The sequence below is a fragment of the Lepisosteus oculatus genome, chromosome 5 (assembly GCF_040954835.1).
Source record: "Lepisosteus oculatus isolate fLepOcu1 chromosome 5, fLepOcu1.hap2, whole genome shotgun sequence".
NCBI lineage: Eukaryota > Metazoa > Chordata > Actinopteri > Semionotiformes > Lepisosteidae > Lepisosteus > Lepisosteus oculatus.
The window spans coordinates 60,741,599-60,760,474 of record NC_090700.1 but is presented as its reverse complement, the minus strand read 5'-3'; the positions used below and the strand labels follow the sequence as shown (position 1 = coordinate 60,760,474).

At 44.5% G+C, this 18,876-nt stretch overlaps 1 protein-coding gene across 2 annotated transcripts; it reads left to right on the top strand.

Annotated features, from left to right (window-relative positions):
* The first annotated feature begins 972 nt into the window (after positions 1-972).
* Positions 973-18,467, top strand: ticrr (TopBP1-interacting, checkpoint, and replication regulator). 2 transcript variants are annotated; one of them, XM_015343789.2, is made up of 22 exons: positions 973-2,102; positions 2,491-2,773; positions 3,206-3,444; positions 3,852-4,077; positions 4,687-4,825; positions 5,676-5,815; positions 6,462-6,656; positions 6,759-6,907; positions 7,646-7,746; positions 8,536-8,629; positions 8,955-9,037; positions 9,143-9,370; positions 9,807-9,894; positions 10,073-10,148; positions 10,334-10,462; positions 12,210-12,306; positions 13,214-13,272; positions 13,410-13,553; positions 13,719-13,867; positions 13,967-16,415; positions 16,738-16,863; positions 17,401-18,467. In XM_015343789.2, the coding sequence occupies exons 1-22, from the start codon at positions 1,404-1,406 to the stop codon at positions 17,526-17,528; spliced, it is 6,021 nt and encodes a 2,006-aa protein (XP_015199275.2). In that variant the 5' UTR covers positions 973-1,403; the 3' UTR covers positions 17,529-18,467. The 2 variants fall into 2 exon arrangements, with proteins under 2 accessions (XP_015199275.2, XP_015199276.2); XM_015343790.2 differs by having other exon boundaries at positions 17,370-17,492.
* Positions 18,468-18,876: the final 409 nt, after the last annotated feature.

The window sequence follows — 18,876 nt, the reverse complement described above, 5'->3', positions numbered from 1 at the left end:
GATGGTGTTTGCATGTTTTTTTTAACAAAGCCTTTTATCTTGCAGATGAATAAAGTGATACCTCCTTTCTGGTTTTTAAGAAGACCTTTATTGGTAAACATAATGCCAAAATAAAATTACAGTTTCGAAGTTATTTTTAAAAAATATTTAAAATATAAGATTCAAATTAAACAAATTTCTGTGTTGTCTGTGCTAAGCTGCTGTTGCACTGCAATTTCCCTCACGGGATCAATAAAGTATCTATCTAAAAAAAATATTCTAATTAGAATTATATATACAATATCAATAATTACAATCGCCATTTCCCTATAAATGATACATTGTCAGTCTTTGCCCACAATGTGCTTGAATCCGAAACGTTGTCCAAAGGATCGTCGTATTACAAAAACAGCAATATGACAAAAGTATTATTTCTTACTTTCCATTTTTATTAATAAAGCCTACGAAACTTTTATACTGCATTAGCGACATTTCAATAAAGATGACAATTTATGTAATTTGGGCAATGCTAATAAATCACGTTTCGGGTAAAGTATTAAATCACCCCCTTTTCGAAAAGCATACATATTTGATTCCGTGAGCATTAATTACGGTGTCAAACACAACACTTATTAACATTTTATTTTCACACTTCATCGAAAGCATGACGTCTCATCCCCCAGCAATCTCTTTAAAATTTTAAACTTCAGAAATGTGTGCCAGTGGGTGGAATTTCATGCCGTTCTGCACAATTCCGCCAATCAGCAACCGAGATAGTGACACTCTCTACGGTACACCAATCACAGCCCTTTATTCTGGACTTCGTCATATCAGAGACGGTCTATGGGCCATTTAGTTGTGTTAAGCCCGCCTTCTGTCGATTGTGGTCCAATGAGAAAGATGAATTTTCAGATTGTGGCCTATGGGATTAGAGTGGGCGGGCGGTTGAGTCCGGAGCGCCAAGAGTTTGAGTTGAGTAACCATAGGGCAAAGATGGCGACTATGGGTGAAAGTGTTATATTTTTTTCTTTTTGTATTGAAGGATAATCTGAGTTTTTGGTGTGCGAGAAGGTATTTTAGAGAGATTACGGATTGCAAAAATAGGGTAGGGCGAATTTGAGTTACCGCGTTGTGTGTAAGATAGTATTTTGACACCAGCCTGGTTTAAATGTTATCACTTGCTTGGCATTCAGCTCCTTGCATACGTGTTATGGTTACGTTTATAGATTTTGTAAATCTTTTGATAGTAACTGAACCAATTGGCTGAAAAAAAAACATGTATGTCATGCCAGACCTCAGCAGTGATCGACTAGCGGGCGAAAGACGTTGTGCGTTGTTATGTAGGTGATAAAAATTGAATCTACCAGGCGGTACAGATCCTTGTTTGTCACTTCTTTACGAAACGAGAAAAGCAATCGGGAGTCATGGTTTCCTTTAATTTGGTATTCGTGATTGACATTTCCGATCGGGGAAATAATAGGTCTGGCGATGGTGGCGTTCATATCAGACCGCATCTTCTGAAACAGGGCGTGCTGAAAATCCTCCTCTATTTCGGCTGCAGATTCGGTTTTGAGAAAGTCCGATGGGGCTATAAATTTTACGACGTTCACGGAGGCCGATGTATCGTATCCAGGGCTTCCGACTTCAAAGAACTTCTGGACAAGACTTTCGAGGATTTTGAAGGGGAATTTCAGGAGAAACTCGAGGAGAAAAGGGTTAGAAATACGGCAGCGGCCCCGGGTAACTCGCTCATAAACCCGGTCCGATCTGTCCACACAGTATTGAAAGAGACTTTACTGGATTTCCAGTGGGACAGACCAGATATTACCTCCCCGACCAAGATAGCGTTGCGTCCCAGAAGACGGCTCCGGGCTGAAAGTAAAATGACCCCACACCTCACTTTGGCAGAGGAGGACCTGTCGGGGAAGAGTCAAAATATTTTGTTCCTCGTCTCCGCCTGTCCGCGCTCCCGGGGGGAGGTGGAAGAGTTCCTGACGCGCCCGGGGGCCTGCGGAGAGCCTCGCAAAGAGCTGGCAGAGCGCATCCTGCCCAGGGCTCTCCAGGAGATGGTCGCCCAGAATAAAGTCGTCCTTCACTGGGTGGATGCAACAGTCAACTCCCATGTAAGTCGCTTTAATTTCCAAGAGTTGTCAAACTACCCGTTTACTTAGCGAAACCGCTCTTCAATGTCACCTTTTGGTCGGATTGATTCTATAATATAATTCTAATGTTCTTAACTGGGTGGAATTCAGCCTTTTGAGAGAGAGGAGTTTATCTGCCACCCGTACATGTGCATTGGGATTCTCCTTCGCGCTGTTCTCTTGTGGTGTGTACAGTGCAATAGACCACACCACACCGTAGGCACATTACATAATGATATAGTAAAGGATCAATAATGACCGTCGCACAATAGTACAGGTCAGTGAACACACACGGGACAGCAGATCTGTGACAGCCATTGAGACGTGCCGAGTGCAGGTGGGAGTCAGATGCTCCTCTGTGTACTTGCAGGTGTGCAGGCCTGCCGACCACACTGGCTGCGAGTTGGTGTCGGAGGTGCTGAGACAGGTCGGCGGGAGCGTCCTGCCCTTGGATGCTCTGCTGTGGCTGTCGGAGCCTGGGAAGAGCGGCCTCGGAGGACCGGCACAGAGCTGGGATCACGAGTGGCCTCTCGCCCGCGGAGGAAGAGAAGCCGTCTTCCCTCTGGACTCCAGCCTCAGCTGCCTTCTGTCTTCAGAGCAGCTATACCGGGTTGCCTTTCCCAGCCAGACTGGAGTGCTGCAGTGGGGAGCAGGTACTGAGCCTCCGACTCTTTAATCAGCTTAAATAACAAGTAACTCATGCTAGGTGAGAGTCTGACACCCAAGCAGAGGGAAAGATGGAGATCAATGTAAGGTAAATGAGAACTGCATCCTCGTATGACTGCTGTACATATTTTTCTTTGGGGTTTTGCTACTCCAAGGTGATCGTGATTTTATTGAGTCTTTTTGGTTTAGGAATGGATGTAAAGTTCCTGTTACTTTGATGTTACCCATCAGAGACATTTATTTTTTCCCCACTCTGGTCTAAGCTGTGCTTCACATGTCTTGCAACTTGCAACTTATAAAACCCGCAATGGCTTGAACTGCTGTGCATTGGGAGCATTTCTGCTCTGCATCTTGCAGTTGACAGTGAATGCCAGAGCTATGCATCCTCATTTCATGTGTGTTTTGCATGCAATGTACAGGAAAGGAGAGCAAGTCCTGTGCTGTCTCCCTGGAGCCCATGTCCCTCAGGCAGAGGGTGCTGCCCAGCTCGGTGAACATCACGCTTCACGGAGTTCTGTCGGAGTGGAGCGCTCCGGCCCTGGGGGGGCTGAGCTTGGAGGGCTGGGTGTTGCACGACTCCCGGGACCCTGCAGAGACGGCTGCCGAGTCTCTGTTCCTCCAGCTTCTGAACGAACTTTCTTCACAGGCTCTTCACATGGTGAGCGCTCGCTTGGGGAATTATTACACCGCAAAGAGTAAACGTTCCCCAAATATCATGCCTGGAAAAAAGCATGTGTGTGTCGATATCTGTTGTGGGGGGAACAAAACTCAAAATATATTCAGGTAGTTAACGTGAGAAGGTGTCATGGTCTCCTGAGTAAATGCATTTTCACGTCTTTCAAGTATGTTTGTTGCACAACATGTTTTTGTTATTTGGCTTGTTTTCTTACAAGGCACCAGCATGTGAAAGATTTTTTTGATGTTGTTTTTGTTGTGCATGTTTGGCAGTGAATCCCCAGCTGTTACCTTACTTTATTAAGCACATGTTCCTTGCTGTATAAGGACTCAGATGTTAAGTTCCGCCGTCATGTTGTAGAGGCACTGCTTGATCCTTGTCTATCCCAGTTTGCGGAGGTAGAAGGGAGTGACCAGGGCCCCCCCTGCACGGCAGTGTTGTCCCCTCTCTCGGCCTCCACGGGTCTGCTCACCGTCCTCCAGCCTCAGCTGGCTTCAGCCCAAGGCCTTGTGCTCCAGGGGGCCACTGAGCCCTCCTCCGAGCTGCCCGACATCGTGGCCAGTGTCCTGAACCACGTGTACGACTTCGTGGAGGACAGGGCCGAGGGATGCCCTGGTGAGCACTTCTTCTTTAACTTATGAGACCATTTTCTCCTAAAACTACACACCTCTCGTAAACCAAGCTGGAGATTTCTGTGTTGCAGTGAAGAAAGGAGGACAGATGCTGGCCTTTCACAGCAATAAGTTTTTATTCCTCAAGATGAGCAAAATGTTCATAGAAAAACATACATTTTTGGTCAGTGACGGTTATATAGGGTGTTAACAATGTAAAAAATCTAGGTCAGCTTTGGGCAATTAATGATGACCCTTGATTAGCTAAGAGCTCTGTTCTCTTTAATGTTGCGGGATCATGCATAGGATACACGAGTTACACCTCCACTCAAAAGACCTTGAAGAAACTTAAGCCAGCTAGGAATCCACAAAACAGTGAAACAGTTTTTGAGGGCTTAATTGTAAACTCCTAACAAGCCTAGCTTCCTTCAAACTGAAAGACCAATAGACCTGTTGGGGCATGATCTCAGTAGACAAAAGCATGGCTCCAACGAGTACATGGCGATATAAAAAATGGTTTATTGATCTGTGGGATCTTTCTTGAAAGATTTGTATCTCATTCTGCTATTTTAAAAGTGAACGCTTTTGTGTTTCTTGCCTTCCTGTTGTGCAGAAGAAGAGGGCGGTGGTGTTCCCGAATGGGCACAACAGGAGCTGTCCTGCTCCAGCGTACCTGCGGCAGGTCTTGTTGAGGGCTGGTTCCCTCTGTCCGACCAGGCAGGGGTCACCTCCAACTTGGTGGAATCACTAAGGTATCTCCGTTTTCTGAATTCTACGTTAATGTGAAATGTCTTGAAATGATTTGTTGTGTCTTGTGATATGTTAACACTGCAGCTGTATACCACATGACTCTTCAGACGGTCATTATTTTTTGTTTTGGGAAATTTGAGAACTTCCTGTTTTCTTTGCAATTTCGGTTAGGTCGTCATTCATTGCCTTCAGTCCACTTGTACTGTCCTTGGACGTGGACAGTTAAGAGAACTGTGAACTGCTATTCTCCAGTCAACACATTACCGGCTACCACATGACTAAGAAAGTTAGCAACAGTAATTGGAGTAATGTGGCTCTTGGTGACAGTGTTGCAAGCTCATGGCTGCCTTGCGGGTCAGTTGTGCAGCATTAAATGGACAGTCTTGCCAAATGATAGTAAAAGAGCTTAAAACAAGAATTGTAGCACTTTTGTGTTCACTAAGAAACAGATGTGAAGTCTCTATGTGCTTACAATAAAAAGAAAAATGACTGTTTTCACCATTTTCAGTAGTTCTTATCATCTGGGGGCCTAGCATCCATATATATAATTTGAATCACTTGAGAGTTGAGTTCATAAGCTTACTGGGTTCTGCTCACCAAATTCAGCTCACCCGAACACCACAACCCCCTGCAGCCTGGCGTGCCTTGTCCTGTGAATTCCTGCTCTCACAGAGCCCCAGAGAGTAGCCCAGGCTCAGAGGGACGTGTCTGGAGAGCAGGGCTCAGCCTGCACTCAAAATGAGCACTGTTACTGGATGAGCCACCGAGAGGCCCTAACCACCCAGCTTTACAGAAATAAAATCATATTTAGTAACACTGTTTTTCCCGGTGGTGTTTTGTGTGTTCTTAAAGACTGCTGCAGGCTGTCCCTGATGAAGTGGAGCAGGGAGCCGGGGGGAGCTCGACCGCAGAGCTGGAGCTGATGGGCTGCCTGTCGGAGCTCTACCAGGGAGAGACGACCGAGGACTCGGCCAAACGAAAAGGCAGCAGAGGTACGAGCAGAGCTTGAGTGGTGCCCACACGTAACGATGCCGGTCATGAATGGCCAGTTTTCATATCCCATTAATGCCTAAATGGAAACGAATCCAAAAATGGAGACCCCATGAAGGAAATGATTGTTATTGAGCAATATGTAATATAGCTGTCATAACTCTCAAAGAAATTTGGAAAATCGTTTACATTAGTACATACCACCTTTAAAATTGGTATCTGGACTTGGTACATCTGATATTAAAATCAATAAAAAATAAATTGGTTAACTTCTAATGTGTTACATTAAAACAGAAAAAAGACAGCATGCAGTATGGTTTTTGCAAGGTTTAGATTACTCTTCCACTAATTTGTACACTTTGCCACTGTATGTATGGAAGAAGACTTCAGACTGGACAGGGATCAATGTTTCAACATCATGAGCACGAAACGTTTGCTCTACTATGCCAATTTAAATAAAACAAAATCAATTTCCTTACTCTTTTTTTCAGTTCAGTGTAATACACAATAGCTTTTGATCTTTTTTTCTTTTGGCTGCCGCTGGGGGGAGACGGGGCAAAGCCTCTGAGATCATGGAACTTATAACTTGTTCTAAAGCTGATATTGTTGTTTTATTTTTTTTGTCATGTTTTCCGCGTGTCCCTGTAGGTGGCGCGCCGCCCACCCCGGTGAGGCAGAAGATGAAGACCATGAGCCGCTCGCTCCAGATGCTGAACGTGGCGTGGCTCAACGTGAGGGCCCAGCAGAGCCAGGCGGAGGGGCCCCAGGCCAGCGAGAGAGGGGCGGCCAAGCCGGGGAAGAGGCGCAGTGGGGAGCGAAGCCGGGCCAGCCACAGATCTGCACGTACGTGTCCCTCTGGGGGACCCCCCTCCCCGGGGCAGAAGAGCGACCGGTTCTGGAAGGCTCTTTGTCAAACCTGGTTCTTGTTCCGTCTTTCATTTCTAGATTTCAAAACCGAAGAGGAGCTCCTGTGCCACCTCAAAGAGACCTACCAGAAGGCCGTCAGTGAAGAAGGCTCTTCTTTGGTCACTCAGGTCCAGAACCTGCTCACTCTCATCAAGAGCTTCCTGAAACCCACAGGTCAAGACTCGGAGGTGGGGTGACAATTGTGTCTGAGAGAATAACTATTGATTATCTCCAGCCCTTCCCATGTTTTTATATTGGTCTACTTGCTTGTGGGGTTTCTCATGTCTGATCTGTAAAGGTCGTGAGGAGACCTCTAGCCCAGAAGGTTTTAAGCATTTAAGTATCAGTATCTAATGATGTTTAATGCTTTGAATGTGATAATTTGAGAGGTAAAGTGTTAATTTAGAAGTCATTGAAGCGTATATAGTCAGCCCACCCAGTGTTTTTGTAATCGGGCATGTTTTTTTTTCTTATTTTGTCAGTAACTAGCAATAGCTTTAAGATCCCTGTCTTTAGAAGTAGGTGTTTTAGGGTGGCTTGTAAGACGTCATGTCCAGAACAGAACTGGAGAGTAATTTTCTTGCTAGCACATGCTGAACACTGGTGTTCACTCCTCCTCCTCCTGGAAAGCCACAGAAATGTGTGTTTCTACTACATTCTAGATCTTAATGACTTAGGTCAACAACCGATTCAATATTCTTGAATGCAGCTGTCTCCAACTTCAGTTCTTGAGAGGTTTGAGTTCCCTCTTAATTTATACAGAGCTGGGGGCATTGAGGACCAGGGGTGAGGTTTGCTGTTCCAGGGCAATCTGGTTCAAAAGACCATGATATCAGAGTACTTGCCTTTACTTTTTTCAAAGAAAATGTAGTTTCTGAAATAAGATGTAAGACTGAAATGTAAGAAGGAATTTTCTATCGTTGCAGGCAAATTGTACACAGTTTGTCCAGAAGAACCTTTTAAAGTCCAGTAAGACCATCCGAGAGCAGTACGGAAACACCCAAGATATTGAGGCAAAGATTAGAGAGTGAGTATTAGTCCCCATTTTTTTCCTGTTAAGTCTTTTTAAAATGTGCATATTCTATACTTGTTTGGGTGATGTGTAGAGGACTAAGGTGGTTTACTGAAGCTTGAAATTGTTCATTGCATTGAGGCTTTGTTTGTATTCATTACTTGTACAGTAAGTTTACCATCTGTCAATGGGCTGAGAAAACTGAACCAAGTAATTATAAAGTCTTGTTTCTATTACATGCAATGGAATCAGTAATTAGGCAATACGATTGTCAACATTGATTTAGATTTTGTTGCAACTAGGGTTGTCAATAAAACAATTCACCTAATTATTTCTGACTTAAAAATGTGTAGGAATTTTCTTTATTTTCAGATGGTTTCTCAACATATTGGCTTAATTAACAGTACAGCTACCTATAAAACACTTGGGAGCCAGGTTCGAATTATTACAATTAAATAATTAGACCCGCTATGTAACTGAGAGCTTGGATAAAACAACACCCGAAAGACACCAGACCCTCTAGGAGTGGAGTTTGAAGCCCCTGTCATAAAAGATTCATTCTCCAACTGCAGGTGGTCTTAGGAAGCGGAGGAGATAGATCAGGCATGAATTCTCCAGCTGGCCCCCTCTTGTGTGTGAAAGATATTACGTGATGTTCTCGTTCCCGGTGCCTGATTCCTTTTGCTGAGCTTGGTCTAATCTCAGAGCTCGAGAAACCAGTCAAAGAAACTCATCCCCAGGCACCGCTTGGTGTTTGTGGGTGTATGAAATGACACGGGGCTCTAACAGAGCTGTATTAAACAGGTGCCAGATGCAGGTGCTTCTGCGATTAGAGATGTGCAAGCAGTTCCCTACCCTGCTGTCTGACTCAGTGCGCCTTGAGCAGCTGGTGGAGGAGGTAGGTGTACTTACAACGCAATCTGTGTTACCTCCCCTTGAAAATGTGTGGTGTATTCTCTCTTTGTTGGATTGTTTTTTTATCTTGGTGGATTTCCTTTTGTACACCAAAGCTTCTGTAATACCATATGTTTTACTTCTGCGCCACCACTAGGGGGTGTGAGCCCTTGATGTATTCTATTTCAAAATGAATCCTGCACTGTAGCAGTAGAGCCGTCCGTATTGGCTGATTTGGTGTTTGGAAATTGGATTCAAAATTTCATTTTCCAGACTACGGTGTGACCAGTGTAAATAACTTAAAATAAAATGTTGTACTGTATTTGCAGGTGACTGATGTGCTACGAATACTATCCTTAACGAAGGATCCAGCTTACCTTACCAAATTCCTTGAAGATGAAGTTCTTGCAGTGTACGTACCGGATGTTACTTTTGTGTTGACAAAAATCCAATAAAAAAAGACGTAGCAATGGCCACTCCACTGTGAAACCCATTAAGGAGTCTTCTCTTGCTCTAGGTACATGTCAAGTATTCCTGGCGTCCTGGGGGACATGTACTACAGTCTGGGGACACAGCTCCCCGAGAGACTCATGGCAGTTCTGCCCACTGATTTCTTCAGTGACGAGTCGATGGCACAGGAGAGCATCTCTCCAGCCACTTCCCAGCTCTCTGGGGTGCCCAGCTCTGCCTCCAATGGGGCGGGGCAGCTGGAGGACCTGCGCAACCGATTGGCCAAGAAAAAGAGGTATGGCAGCTGTTAGCCTGCAGGGGGCAGTAGCAGAACAGAGCTGAAGGGGGATAAGAGGGGATTAGTGTTTAAATTTACCTTTTTACCCCAAAGCATCTATAAAACAATGTATTTTACTGACAGCACCTTTGATTGTTTGATAATCCCTTGAAGTATACCATTTCAAAATGAATCCTGTACTGCAGATGTGGGCAGAGTGTACAGCTAGCCTGAAATGTCCAGAAGCTTTAGAAGTGTTAAGAATGGTTACACTCTGAATTGTTGCATGAATCATATTATCATGTCTGACTCACATCCTTTTAACAGTGCTAAAGGACTTTGCTCTGTACCGGTTTGTCGTTTTGCTCTAAATAGGGTTCAACTTAAGTGTAAAACTAATACATGACTGGTATTCTGCAGCACGATTCTCCATGCTTATATTGTATATTATTAGGAGCGGTGTGCTCACCAGAACACAAAGCATGAGTGACGCATCTCAGAGTTTCCGCCAAATTGAAATGCCCAGGAAGTCCATGAGAAGGGTATGCTTTAATTTCTCAACTTTGTTGTCTTATTCTGAAAACCTCAGTCGATATAACTCCCTGATGTAAATCATTCCTAGTAAATGATTGCATGAATCATTTTATTGATCAGATAACTGAATAAGCTGGCTGGTATTGTGTTTTTAGTGCATCTTAATTTCTTCTCGCTATTTTGCAGGAAAGTTCCAAGTCTTGTGTCTCAGTGGAACAGATTTGCCAAGCACAGCCACCACCTCCTAAAGAGGTAGTGCAAGGTAAGAGAGAAAAATGCGTCAAGTCAAATGGTGTTCTTTATTTGAAATATTACTGCTTTAAAATTGCCTGGGAAGCGTTGTTCCGCACTGTTTCCTGCTAACCCAATCTAGACAATACAAAACTGTTTCACAACACGGCTGTGGGAAAAACGAATGCATTTTGATTTGTTTTTATTGCTTTGCAGAAGTGACAAAAGTCAGAAGAAACCTCTTTAATCAGGAAACGCTTTCTCCCACAAAGAGAGCCAGAATGCCCCGAAGCCAGTCTGTCTCTGCTGTGGAAGGATCAAGGAACAAACGCTCAAAAGAGATGGGTGAGAAATTAATTTAAATCTCCTTGTATGTATTAGATCAGTGGTTCTCAAACTTTTTGGACCAAGTACCACCCCTGATCATACCAAAGCATCCAAATACCACCTACAAGTCATCTTCTCATAGGAACCCCAGAAAGTCTCAGTGACCAACATGAGCACACGTGCACACACACTCTCACACACACACACATAATAATAAAAACTTTATTTGATATAGCACCTTTAACGTGGCTTCTCCAAGCGCTTTACATAATTACAACAGGAACAACAGCAATTAAAAATAAACAATAAAAAAGCACCATTTCAGTGAAAGGGGTGAGCTTGTTTGGTCGAGCAAAATAGATGTGAAATCATTTTTCAAGCCTTGATACAATTCACAACAGAGTCTTAACAGATTTTAAATCGTCAGGCGTTTTCTTGACAGCCAAGGCCTCGCGGTGGATGCTGCAGTTCATATCTGGTGCAACCTCTCCAACCTCTGTGTCGCCTTGTCATCGCTCTAGAACCGTCTGTACAAACTCCGACGCATTTTATCCAGTCGATTCCACTCTCCTCTATAAATTCATTCAGAAGCTGAAGTATGTGCTCTCCTGTAGTTCCTGTTGGTAGAGGCTTACAGAACAGAAAGTCCTCATGGGACATGCCCTCAAACTTGTATCTACCGTAAACGAGCAAATTGGCCAAATCGACAACATGTACAGACTCATCTAATTGCAGTGAAAAGCATCTGCTCATCTTAACAGCTCTATCAGCGTACTTTTGACATCATCCGCCATTTCAATAATTCTATGAGTGGCTGTGTCTTTCAGAGGGGGCAGCAGGTCGAGCTGTTTAGCAGCCTTTTCTCCACACAATACGTGTCAGCTCTTTTGCCAACGGTAAATAAGGTTCTTCAAAAATAGTGTGGGACTTACCTGCTTTAGCAATCCGCAAGCTTGCATTTTTCCCCGTTTCCGTTTCAGGAGTCCGTCTCAGAAGTTAAAAGAAGTTATTTCATGGGCATGGGAGTGAAACACAGAAACGCTTGGTGTATTTTTCTCAAATTAACCTAGAACAGTTCTTAAATATTTTTCTGTGATCTGTCACGCTTTCCTGTGCTCACAAGTTTGCCAGCGTTCGTAGCACGCATTTCTATGCACTCCTGTGTTTACAACATTGGCATTGTTCCAAAATCACACATTCTCCTACCTCCCTTTTTGCTGGAGATAGCTTTTTTAAAATACAATTGTCCGCTTTCATTTGTAGCAGGCATTTCTATGCATTCCTGTGTTTACAACATTGGCATTATTCCAAGATCACGCACATTCTCCTACCTCCCTATTTGCTGGAGATATGTTTTTTAATACAATTGGTCACTTGCGTTCTTAGCACGCATTCCTATAGAATGGAATAGAATTAAATTGTAGCTCTGTGTTCACTCAAGTATTGGTGCGCGCTGTACCGTAGTACGTAGGCTGTGTATTCGACACGTATTAATATAGAAAATATGAAAACCCAACCCGATTTCTCAGCGCACACAACAAAGTTCCAGGGTCATATGGCGTGCTGTACCAGCTGGCGGCATTTCACAGTTTGAGAACCACTGGATTAGATGATAAAACAGACAAAGCATACACAGGCATCCAGTCCTCACTTTTCAGAACCTGCCATTTTGGTGCAGTCTCTGTGGCGAACCGCTCAGGGAATTGCTACTTATTGACTTGTTAGGACCATTTGTGTCAGCCTGAGAATATTGTACTCTCTCCAGTTTTAGATAATCGCACATTACTGACCAAGAAAGTGACCGAGACCCCACTTCACAAGCAGGTGTCCAATCGTTTGCTTCACAGACAGATGAAAGGAAGGTGAGTTAAACTGTAAAGGTTTTTCATGTATTCTGGATTGTTTCATTGCATCAACACAGTGATAAAAGGGGATCCCTTGTTTAATACAGTTTAGAGATCCCTAAATGACTTCAGTGCATCCCCCTGCTCCCACTGTAGGGACTCCACGGACCTGCTGTAATAAATACAGTACTGGATTGACTGTGTTCAACATAATGTTGTACTTGACGTGACACAAAGCTGGTGCTGGTATTTTGAAGTGAGATGAAAAATGACATCAAAAGGAAATTACGTTCCAGGAAAATCTACAGACTGTAGGAAAATTAAATGAAGATAAATCTTAGGCTAGTGTGTCTTGAGAGGTTGGTGTATCTGGGTTAGCTTTCACCAAGATGAATGAATGATAAAATTAAATTGCAAAGGATTTTATAGAAAGAGTGTAGCAATAGAGGACTGAAGTGAAATACAGATGCTGCCTACTGCATTATTTCGCAATGTAAAGTATTCAATTGCAATTTCAGTGTATTGGTATTATAAAGTACTTTTATTTTGTATTCTTGTCCATTGTTTCTTTCGGCGACATCCTTTATTTTCATATATCTTTCATAATACATTCATTTCCAGTACTCAATCTGTATGCCTATATGCACTTTAGGTAGTGTTATTTACTCTGTGATTGCCATTTTATAGGTGACAAAAAAGTCCTAGTTCCCTCCCTGATTAAGAACCTTTTTTTATGATTGGGAATAAACAACAAGTGATTTACAAATTGGCCTGATCGGTTTGTGTCAGGCACAGTCTTTATCAGTGCAGATGTTTGCAAAGTTATTTTAGAAAAAAATATTTTAGTCCTAAGGCTTGTGTTTTTCTACTTTGTGCTAAGTGGCAGGATGTTTGTGTTAACCGTTCTGTGTATTCTGTAACTCAGAAAATTGGACACTGCTGATGTGTGCATTGTGGAGGAGTCCCCTGTTAAACCAGCAAGTGGTGAGTCAGGTCTTGATAAGATAAGAACACGAGTTTGTGGAAATTATACTGTTATTTATCATTCACTGCGGGTCTTTAGAAAATAATAGCTCATAAATGACTTACAACATTATTTTTCTTCTTGTTCTTGATGACAGTGGCAAACTTGAGGAGGAGCCCAAGGATTAACAGGCTTACCTTAAGTAGAAGACATTCCAGCTCCTTTTACTCCAGCTCCCAGCCTCGCTCCCGGAACCTGGAGCGAATTCATTCCTCTTCCCAGCTCAGCGAGAGCAAAGCAGGTGAGCGGGCATTCACCCACCCTATGATGTCCTTGCATATCAGATATGCAAGATCAGCACCTTACTTCCTACATCTTCAGTGTTAAAATAACATTTTGAAATGCATCCTGTCCGTCTTGTGCCACTGAGTATGGTAGTAGGAATTCTCTTGATTTCTTATTACAGACATTGTAGACGTCCATACAGTTAGGTCTCCAGTGCGACTGCTGTTCGGGGCAGTGCAATCTCCTGGCTGCACTTCATCCTTGAGATCCAGGGAGAGAAGGAGTGCTGGAATGGAGATTCTAGAGTCCGGGGAATCAGAAGGTTTTGAGGTAATTGCCCACTTTACTGCCATTGTTGCTTGGATGCAGTACTAGGAGACTTTTCTTTCCCTTAGAAGTAGTGTTAATTGAGCTTTTTTTTTCCCCCAGAGTCAACCAAAAACTCCTGGGAAAACTCAAAGTAGGACTCCAAGGAAACCTCTTCAGAAACAATGCAAGGCAGAGAGTAATGGCAGGACACCCAGGAAGTCTCCACGTACCTTTGCAAAGGCTTCTGGCCACACTCCCAGGAAGAGTCCAGTCGTGGTGTTAGAGTCCGAGGAAACTGGAAGGAAATTACGGGGTAGTCCTTTCAGGTCCCCAGTGAGGAGGAGTCTGGTGATGGCCACTCCTCAGAAAAACAGTCCTTATGATACAAAGTTGAAGACGCCAGTTAAGAGCGTTGCAGATGCAATCTCGCCAGCAAGAACGCTTCCCTCCAGAAGTCCCTCCAGAACGCCAAGAAAGTCCCTGAGTGTCAGCTGGTCACCTTCTCCTCAAAAGATCAGAGTCCAAGACGGGGTGAATGTGCCCTTTAAGGTACCTGAGTCTCCCTGCCATCCAACACGAAGCTCCCCAAGATTATTAAAAACCCCTAAAAGATTCAGCAGCCCACAGAAGAGCCCTAACGTGCGAGACACCTCCAAAGGCTTGTCAAGAACTCCTCAAAAGCAAAGCAGCCAAAGAAAAGGAAATTCCCCTAAAAGTACAGTTTTGTCAGGACCTTCCGTCGGCCACCAGCTGGATGTCTTTGAAGAAAGTATGAAAACCCCGCAGAAGCAAGACATTCATAGAACCTCAGAAAGGGTCTTGAGGCCAGTGAGCTCTCGGAGAAAAGATGGCTCGAGGTTTATAAATTCTCAAGAGGACTTACCAGGTTCATCTGAGGATTTTGAAGCCTGTACCATGCAAATAGCAGGAAAAGCAATAGTTCCTGGCATTTCCTTCCTGCCTGCTTCTTCCACAAAGACGCCACCCAAAAATCTTCTTTCAGCAGCCCAGCATTTCGCATGTTCAAGAGGGAGCCCCGATCGGTGGTTTGAAATGGAAGCTGTGACTCATGTAAAGACTAGAACTACCCCAAAAAAGAGTGCCTTCCATTTGTCAGTTTGTGATTCCGAAAGCAGAGTAGAGGCAAACAACCAAACTCCCTGCAAGATGTCAGAAAATATTTTGCCCAGCTCTCCGCTTAAATGTCAGTCTGACACTCAACAGGGCAGGTTGACTCGAGGGAAAAGCAAACAGCTCTCGAGATCGAAATCGCGTGAGTGCTTGCAGCCGACTGGCGACAGCGATGACATAAGTGCGCTGAAGCCAAAGGCGGCTGTAAAGTGTGATAGTCTGGAGCATGAGCAGAAGGGTTCTATTTGTACACCGTTGTCACAGTCGTCACAGGCAGACCCAGGTCAGCATTCCTATCCTGTGTGGCTTGACTCTTCCCAAGCCAGTACGGGCACATCCGGGTCTTTTGCCACGACGGAAGAGGAGAGCATCGACATCTCGGAGGCCACAGTTATGAAAACGGAGCTATCGGGAGGTATCAAAATGAATATTTCCTATGCTAGAAAGCCTTCCAGATCCTCCGAGGTGGTTGAGTTCAAGTCCGAACAGCCACACGTTCCCTCCTCCGCTTCCAGACCCAGCTATGGTTTCCGCTGGACCCCAGATCGCCAGCAGAGGGAGGCGGCGGCACGACTTGGGAGCCCCGAGGGCGCCCCCAAGTTCTCGACGCCCCAGGGCTCCCGGAGGTCCGGCCAGCGGCGCAAGCCCGCGAGCCCCAGCGCCGCCTCTTACGAGGTGGAGCTGGAAATGCAGGCCTCGGGGCTGCCCAAGCTCAAGTTCAAGCGGACAGACTCCTTCAGCGCCCGGGAGGCTGGGGCCGAGGCCAGCCTGAGGGGGGCCAATCGCCAGTGCCCGGGGACGGAAAGTCCGCTGCCCTGCTGCTCCAGACACAAAGACACAGGCTATGTCTCCCCAGCGCTCTGCACGCATGGAACACCTGCCAAGACCACCCCGGGGAAAGGGGTTCAGACTTACATTTGTCAATCTTGCACCCCAACCCGGCACCCAGCCAGCACACCTTCGCCATTGGATGCCGGGGAACTCGCCTCCTGGACCCCCTCCCCTCAGAGCAGGGGGAGATCAACCCCAGAGAACCTCAACAGCTGGCCGCGCAGGAAGAGGGCTGGATCTGGGGTGACTGCCGGCAGGGAGAAGTGCATTAAGGAGGATCCCGTGACAGAGGAGCCCGAGGACATGAAGTTATTGGAGGATCTGGAGCTGGAAGCTGGGGGCCCTGCCCAGGGCCTGCTGCTTGTGAAAGGCCAGGAAGGCGAAATCTTGTCCAGCAGAGAGATGCTGGGTTTGAGGTCCAGAAAGAGAGGCAGCAGTGAGGCCTTTACCCCCGAAAAGGAGGAGACGCATAAGAAAGTGAAGAAACCTGTCCTGAGCCAGTCAGAGGACTCGGATATTCTAGAAGGTCTCTTCAGTAACTGGGGAGGTATCGAGCCTTTCACGGGTGATAAACCACATTTCATGCAGGAGGGCTCTGATTTCTCAGGTAATTTTTAATGAGATTTTCCATAGCAATGCTTAGCTTTTATAGACACCCTTTAGTTGACTGAATTAGGAAGAAAAAAATAGGACTCACTGTTGTAAAACCAGAACTTTGTTGTGATTAGCATTTAAACAGGCTTAGGTTTATTTTATCATTAGTGTATGTAATGGCTTGTTAGTGTATTAATGGAAAATGTTACTAGCAATGTGCAATTAACAGGCTCCATGTAGGTTTCCTGACCAGCAGTCACCACATTTTGTTGTTTTACATGAGTCTGCTGTCTCATCTGATCTCATTAAGGTTTATTCCACGTGCTTCCTTTCAGCAATGACGCCCCCAAGCTCTAAAGCGAGGAAGCCAGTGTCAGCAAGCGGGCTTTTGGCTCTGACCCAGTCGCCTCTGTTGTACAAAGGCAAGACCCCTTCCTCTAACAAGAAGAGCGATGCAAGGGGTGAGTTTCCTAGAGTCTAAAAGTGGCAGTGTGTGTGGCTCTGGGCGTTCTTCTGTTTTATAAGTATAATTTTGGAGGTGTTAAAATAGGGGTATCTGATCATTCTCCTGGTTAGCCGTTCTGTCTGCAGGTCTTCATTCCTCCAGCTGGTTGTTGTCTTAATTGGACTAATGCAACAGCGTCTCCCAGCTCTTCAGGTTTGAAGAACCTGCTTGAAAGAAACCTTGAAAACCTGCAGACAACTCCCTCCAGGAGTTGCAGACAGGAATTTAACAACCTTTTGTTAAAACGTCATGGAATCACTACAGTGTTGGTAGTATCTTGTGGATTGTCTGTTTCTATTAACTATTATAGGACAAACATGTTCTTGGGGTCTTAATAAACTGTTTCATTCTGTCTGATGGGCTGCATTGTTCCTTCACCAGAGTAAAATTCTTATTACACCACAGTAGCTTTTGTTATGTACGTGGTAAGAACAAGTGCATCTTTTTTTTCCCTGGGCTCAGGTGACGATGAAGGTGCGACTTGTTTTCACAGGTGAGTCCGAGCTTGAGACTTGTGCTCAGAAGAGAGGGCCTGAGGAACAGGAACTGTCTCCTTTCGACAAGGGAGCCTCCTGCAAGGCTGCAGGCAGGAGCTACAGCAGGAAGAGGCTGTTACCTTGAAGTGTATTTCTGTCTAAATGGCTCCACTCTCTAGGTTCCAAGAACACAAGTGCTTCAGTTTTTAGAAGCTTTTATATTTAGAATTTTTCCTTGCAGTAGTATGACTTTATTTGGTTCGTTAACCTTCTTTTTGAAGGTTGGTGCAATCATTTTAAATAAAGAGCGATCAGGCTTTTGCTTTGCGGTGGAGAGAGCTGTGACGGCCCTGAATTGATTAAACATCTTTTTCAGTATACTGGAAATACAGCAGGCATCTGTGAGACATGTTTGACTGTCAGATCTGAAAGTATTAAACTTGGTTGGAAGACAGTTTAATAGACAGATTTTGCATGTGGTAAAGAATCCATAACTGTCCATTTGAGATCACCCATGCTACTTTTGCCTTCCTTGTTCAGAAAACGTACAATCACAAAAAATCAAAGAACTGTTTGTTGTCCTGTATGATTTGGTTACACTTCATCATGAGCTGTCTGTGACATGAATGGTAACCTTTCATAGGTGGGGAAAGTGATCATGACAAAATTGTGAGTTAAAATGTTATCACAAAATGAGAATTGTTAATGTTTGTCATATTTTGATGGAATGTTTGTACTTTGTATGGAGTGGAGATAAGGAATTTGCATTTGTAAGTCCTGTCGTGTCAAAGTTGTTTTTTTTTTAAGTGGCACTTCTGGAGGAGATTTGTGTGATATTTAAAACAACTGTTTCAAAGGTATGTGACAATCCAAACAGACCCTTTAAATTCTTGTCAAGTAAATCTGGGATTCCGAGCTTTATATGTGAAAATAAAGGTGTTTGTCTGGTTTTTTTTATATGTTCAAAATCAACATTTTTGAGGGCCATGTCAAATGAACCTGTGTGGGTGTTATTTAATGTCAAATAAATTTGCAAAGTGCACAATGTTATTGTTTATCAAATAAAATGAAATCTTCATTAGTATTTGCAAGAGAAGTCTTTCAGTGGGATTAGTGGGGTTCCTCAGTGTGCTTTTCCCCTTGTGCGGACAGTGTTTGTGCTCGTAATTCTCTGCTCAATGGATGTTAACTTCCTTTCAGCAGGTACCAGGTAGCCTCGCCCTTCTCTGCCACATGCACGGGTATCAAAGGTCAGCTTGCTACGTGCACACAGGCACGGCTCTTCTGCAGCCGGTGGCAGACTGACGCCGTAAAAATATCGGAGTAAAATGGTGCTGAAGTGAAACCCAAACAGGCACAGGAGAGAGCCGGATCAGACAACAGAAGGCCGTGTGTTGGGGTGTGCCGAGTAGGTGCAGCACTGGTAAATAAGATCCGTGCAGCCATGACACCGGGCTGGCTGGTGCACGGCTGTTATCATGTTTCCCATGAAG

Bases quoted from the DNA above. Each gene is read 5' to 3' on its own strand.
- ticrr (XM_015343789.2), top strand. From the start codon at position 1,404: ATGGTTTCCTTTAATTTGGTATTCGTGATTGACATTTCCGATCGGGGA. The intron at 6,657-6,758 runs GTACGTGTCCCT...TTTCATTTCTAG, and splicing joins GGCCAGCCACAGATCTGCAC to ATTTCAAAACCGAAGAGGAG. The intron at 16,864-17,400 runs GTGAGTTTCCTA...TTGTTTTCACAG, and splicing joins CAAGAAGAGCGATGCAAGGG to GTGAGTCCGAGCTTGAGACT.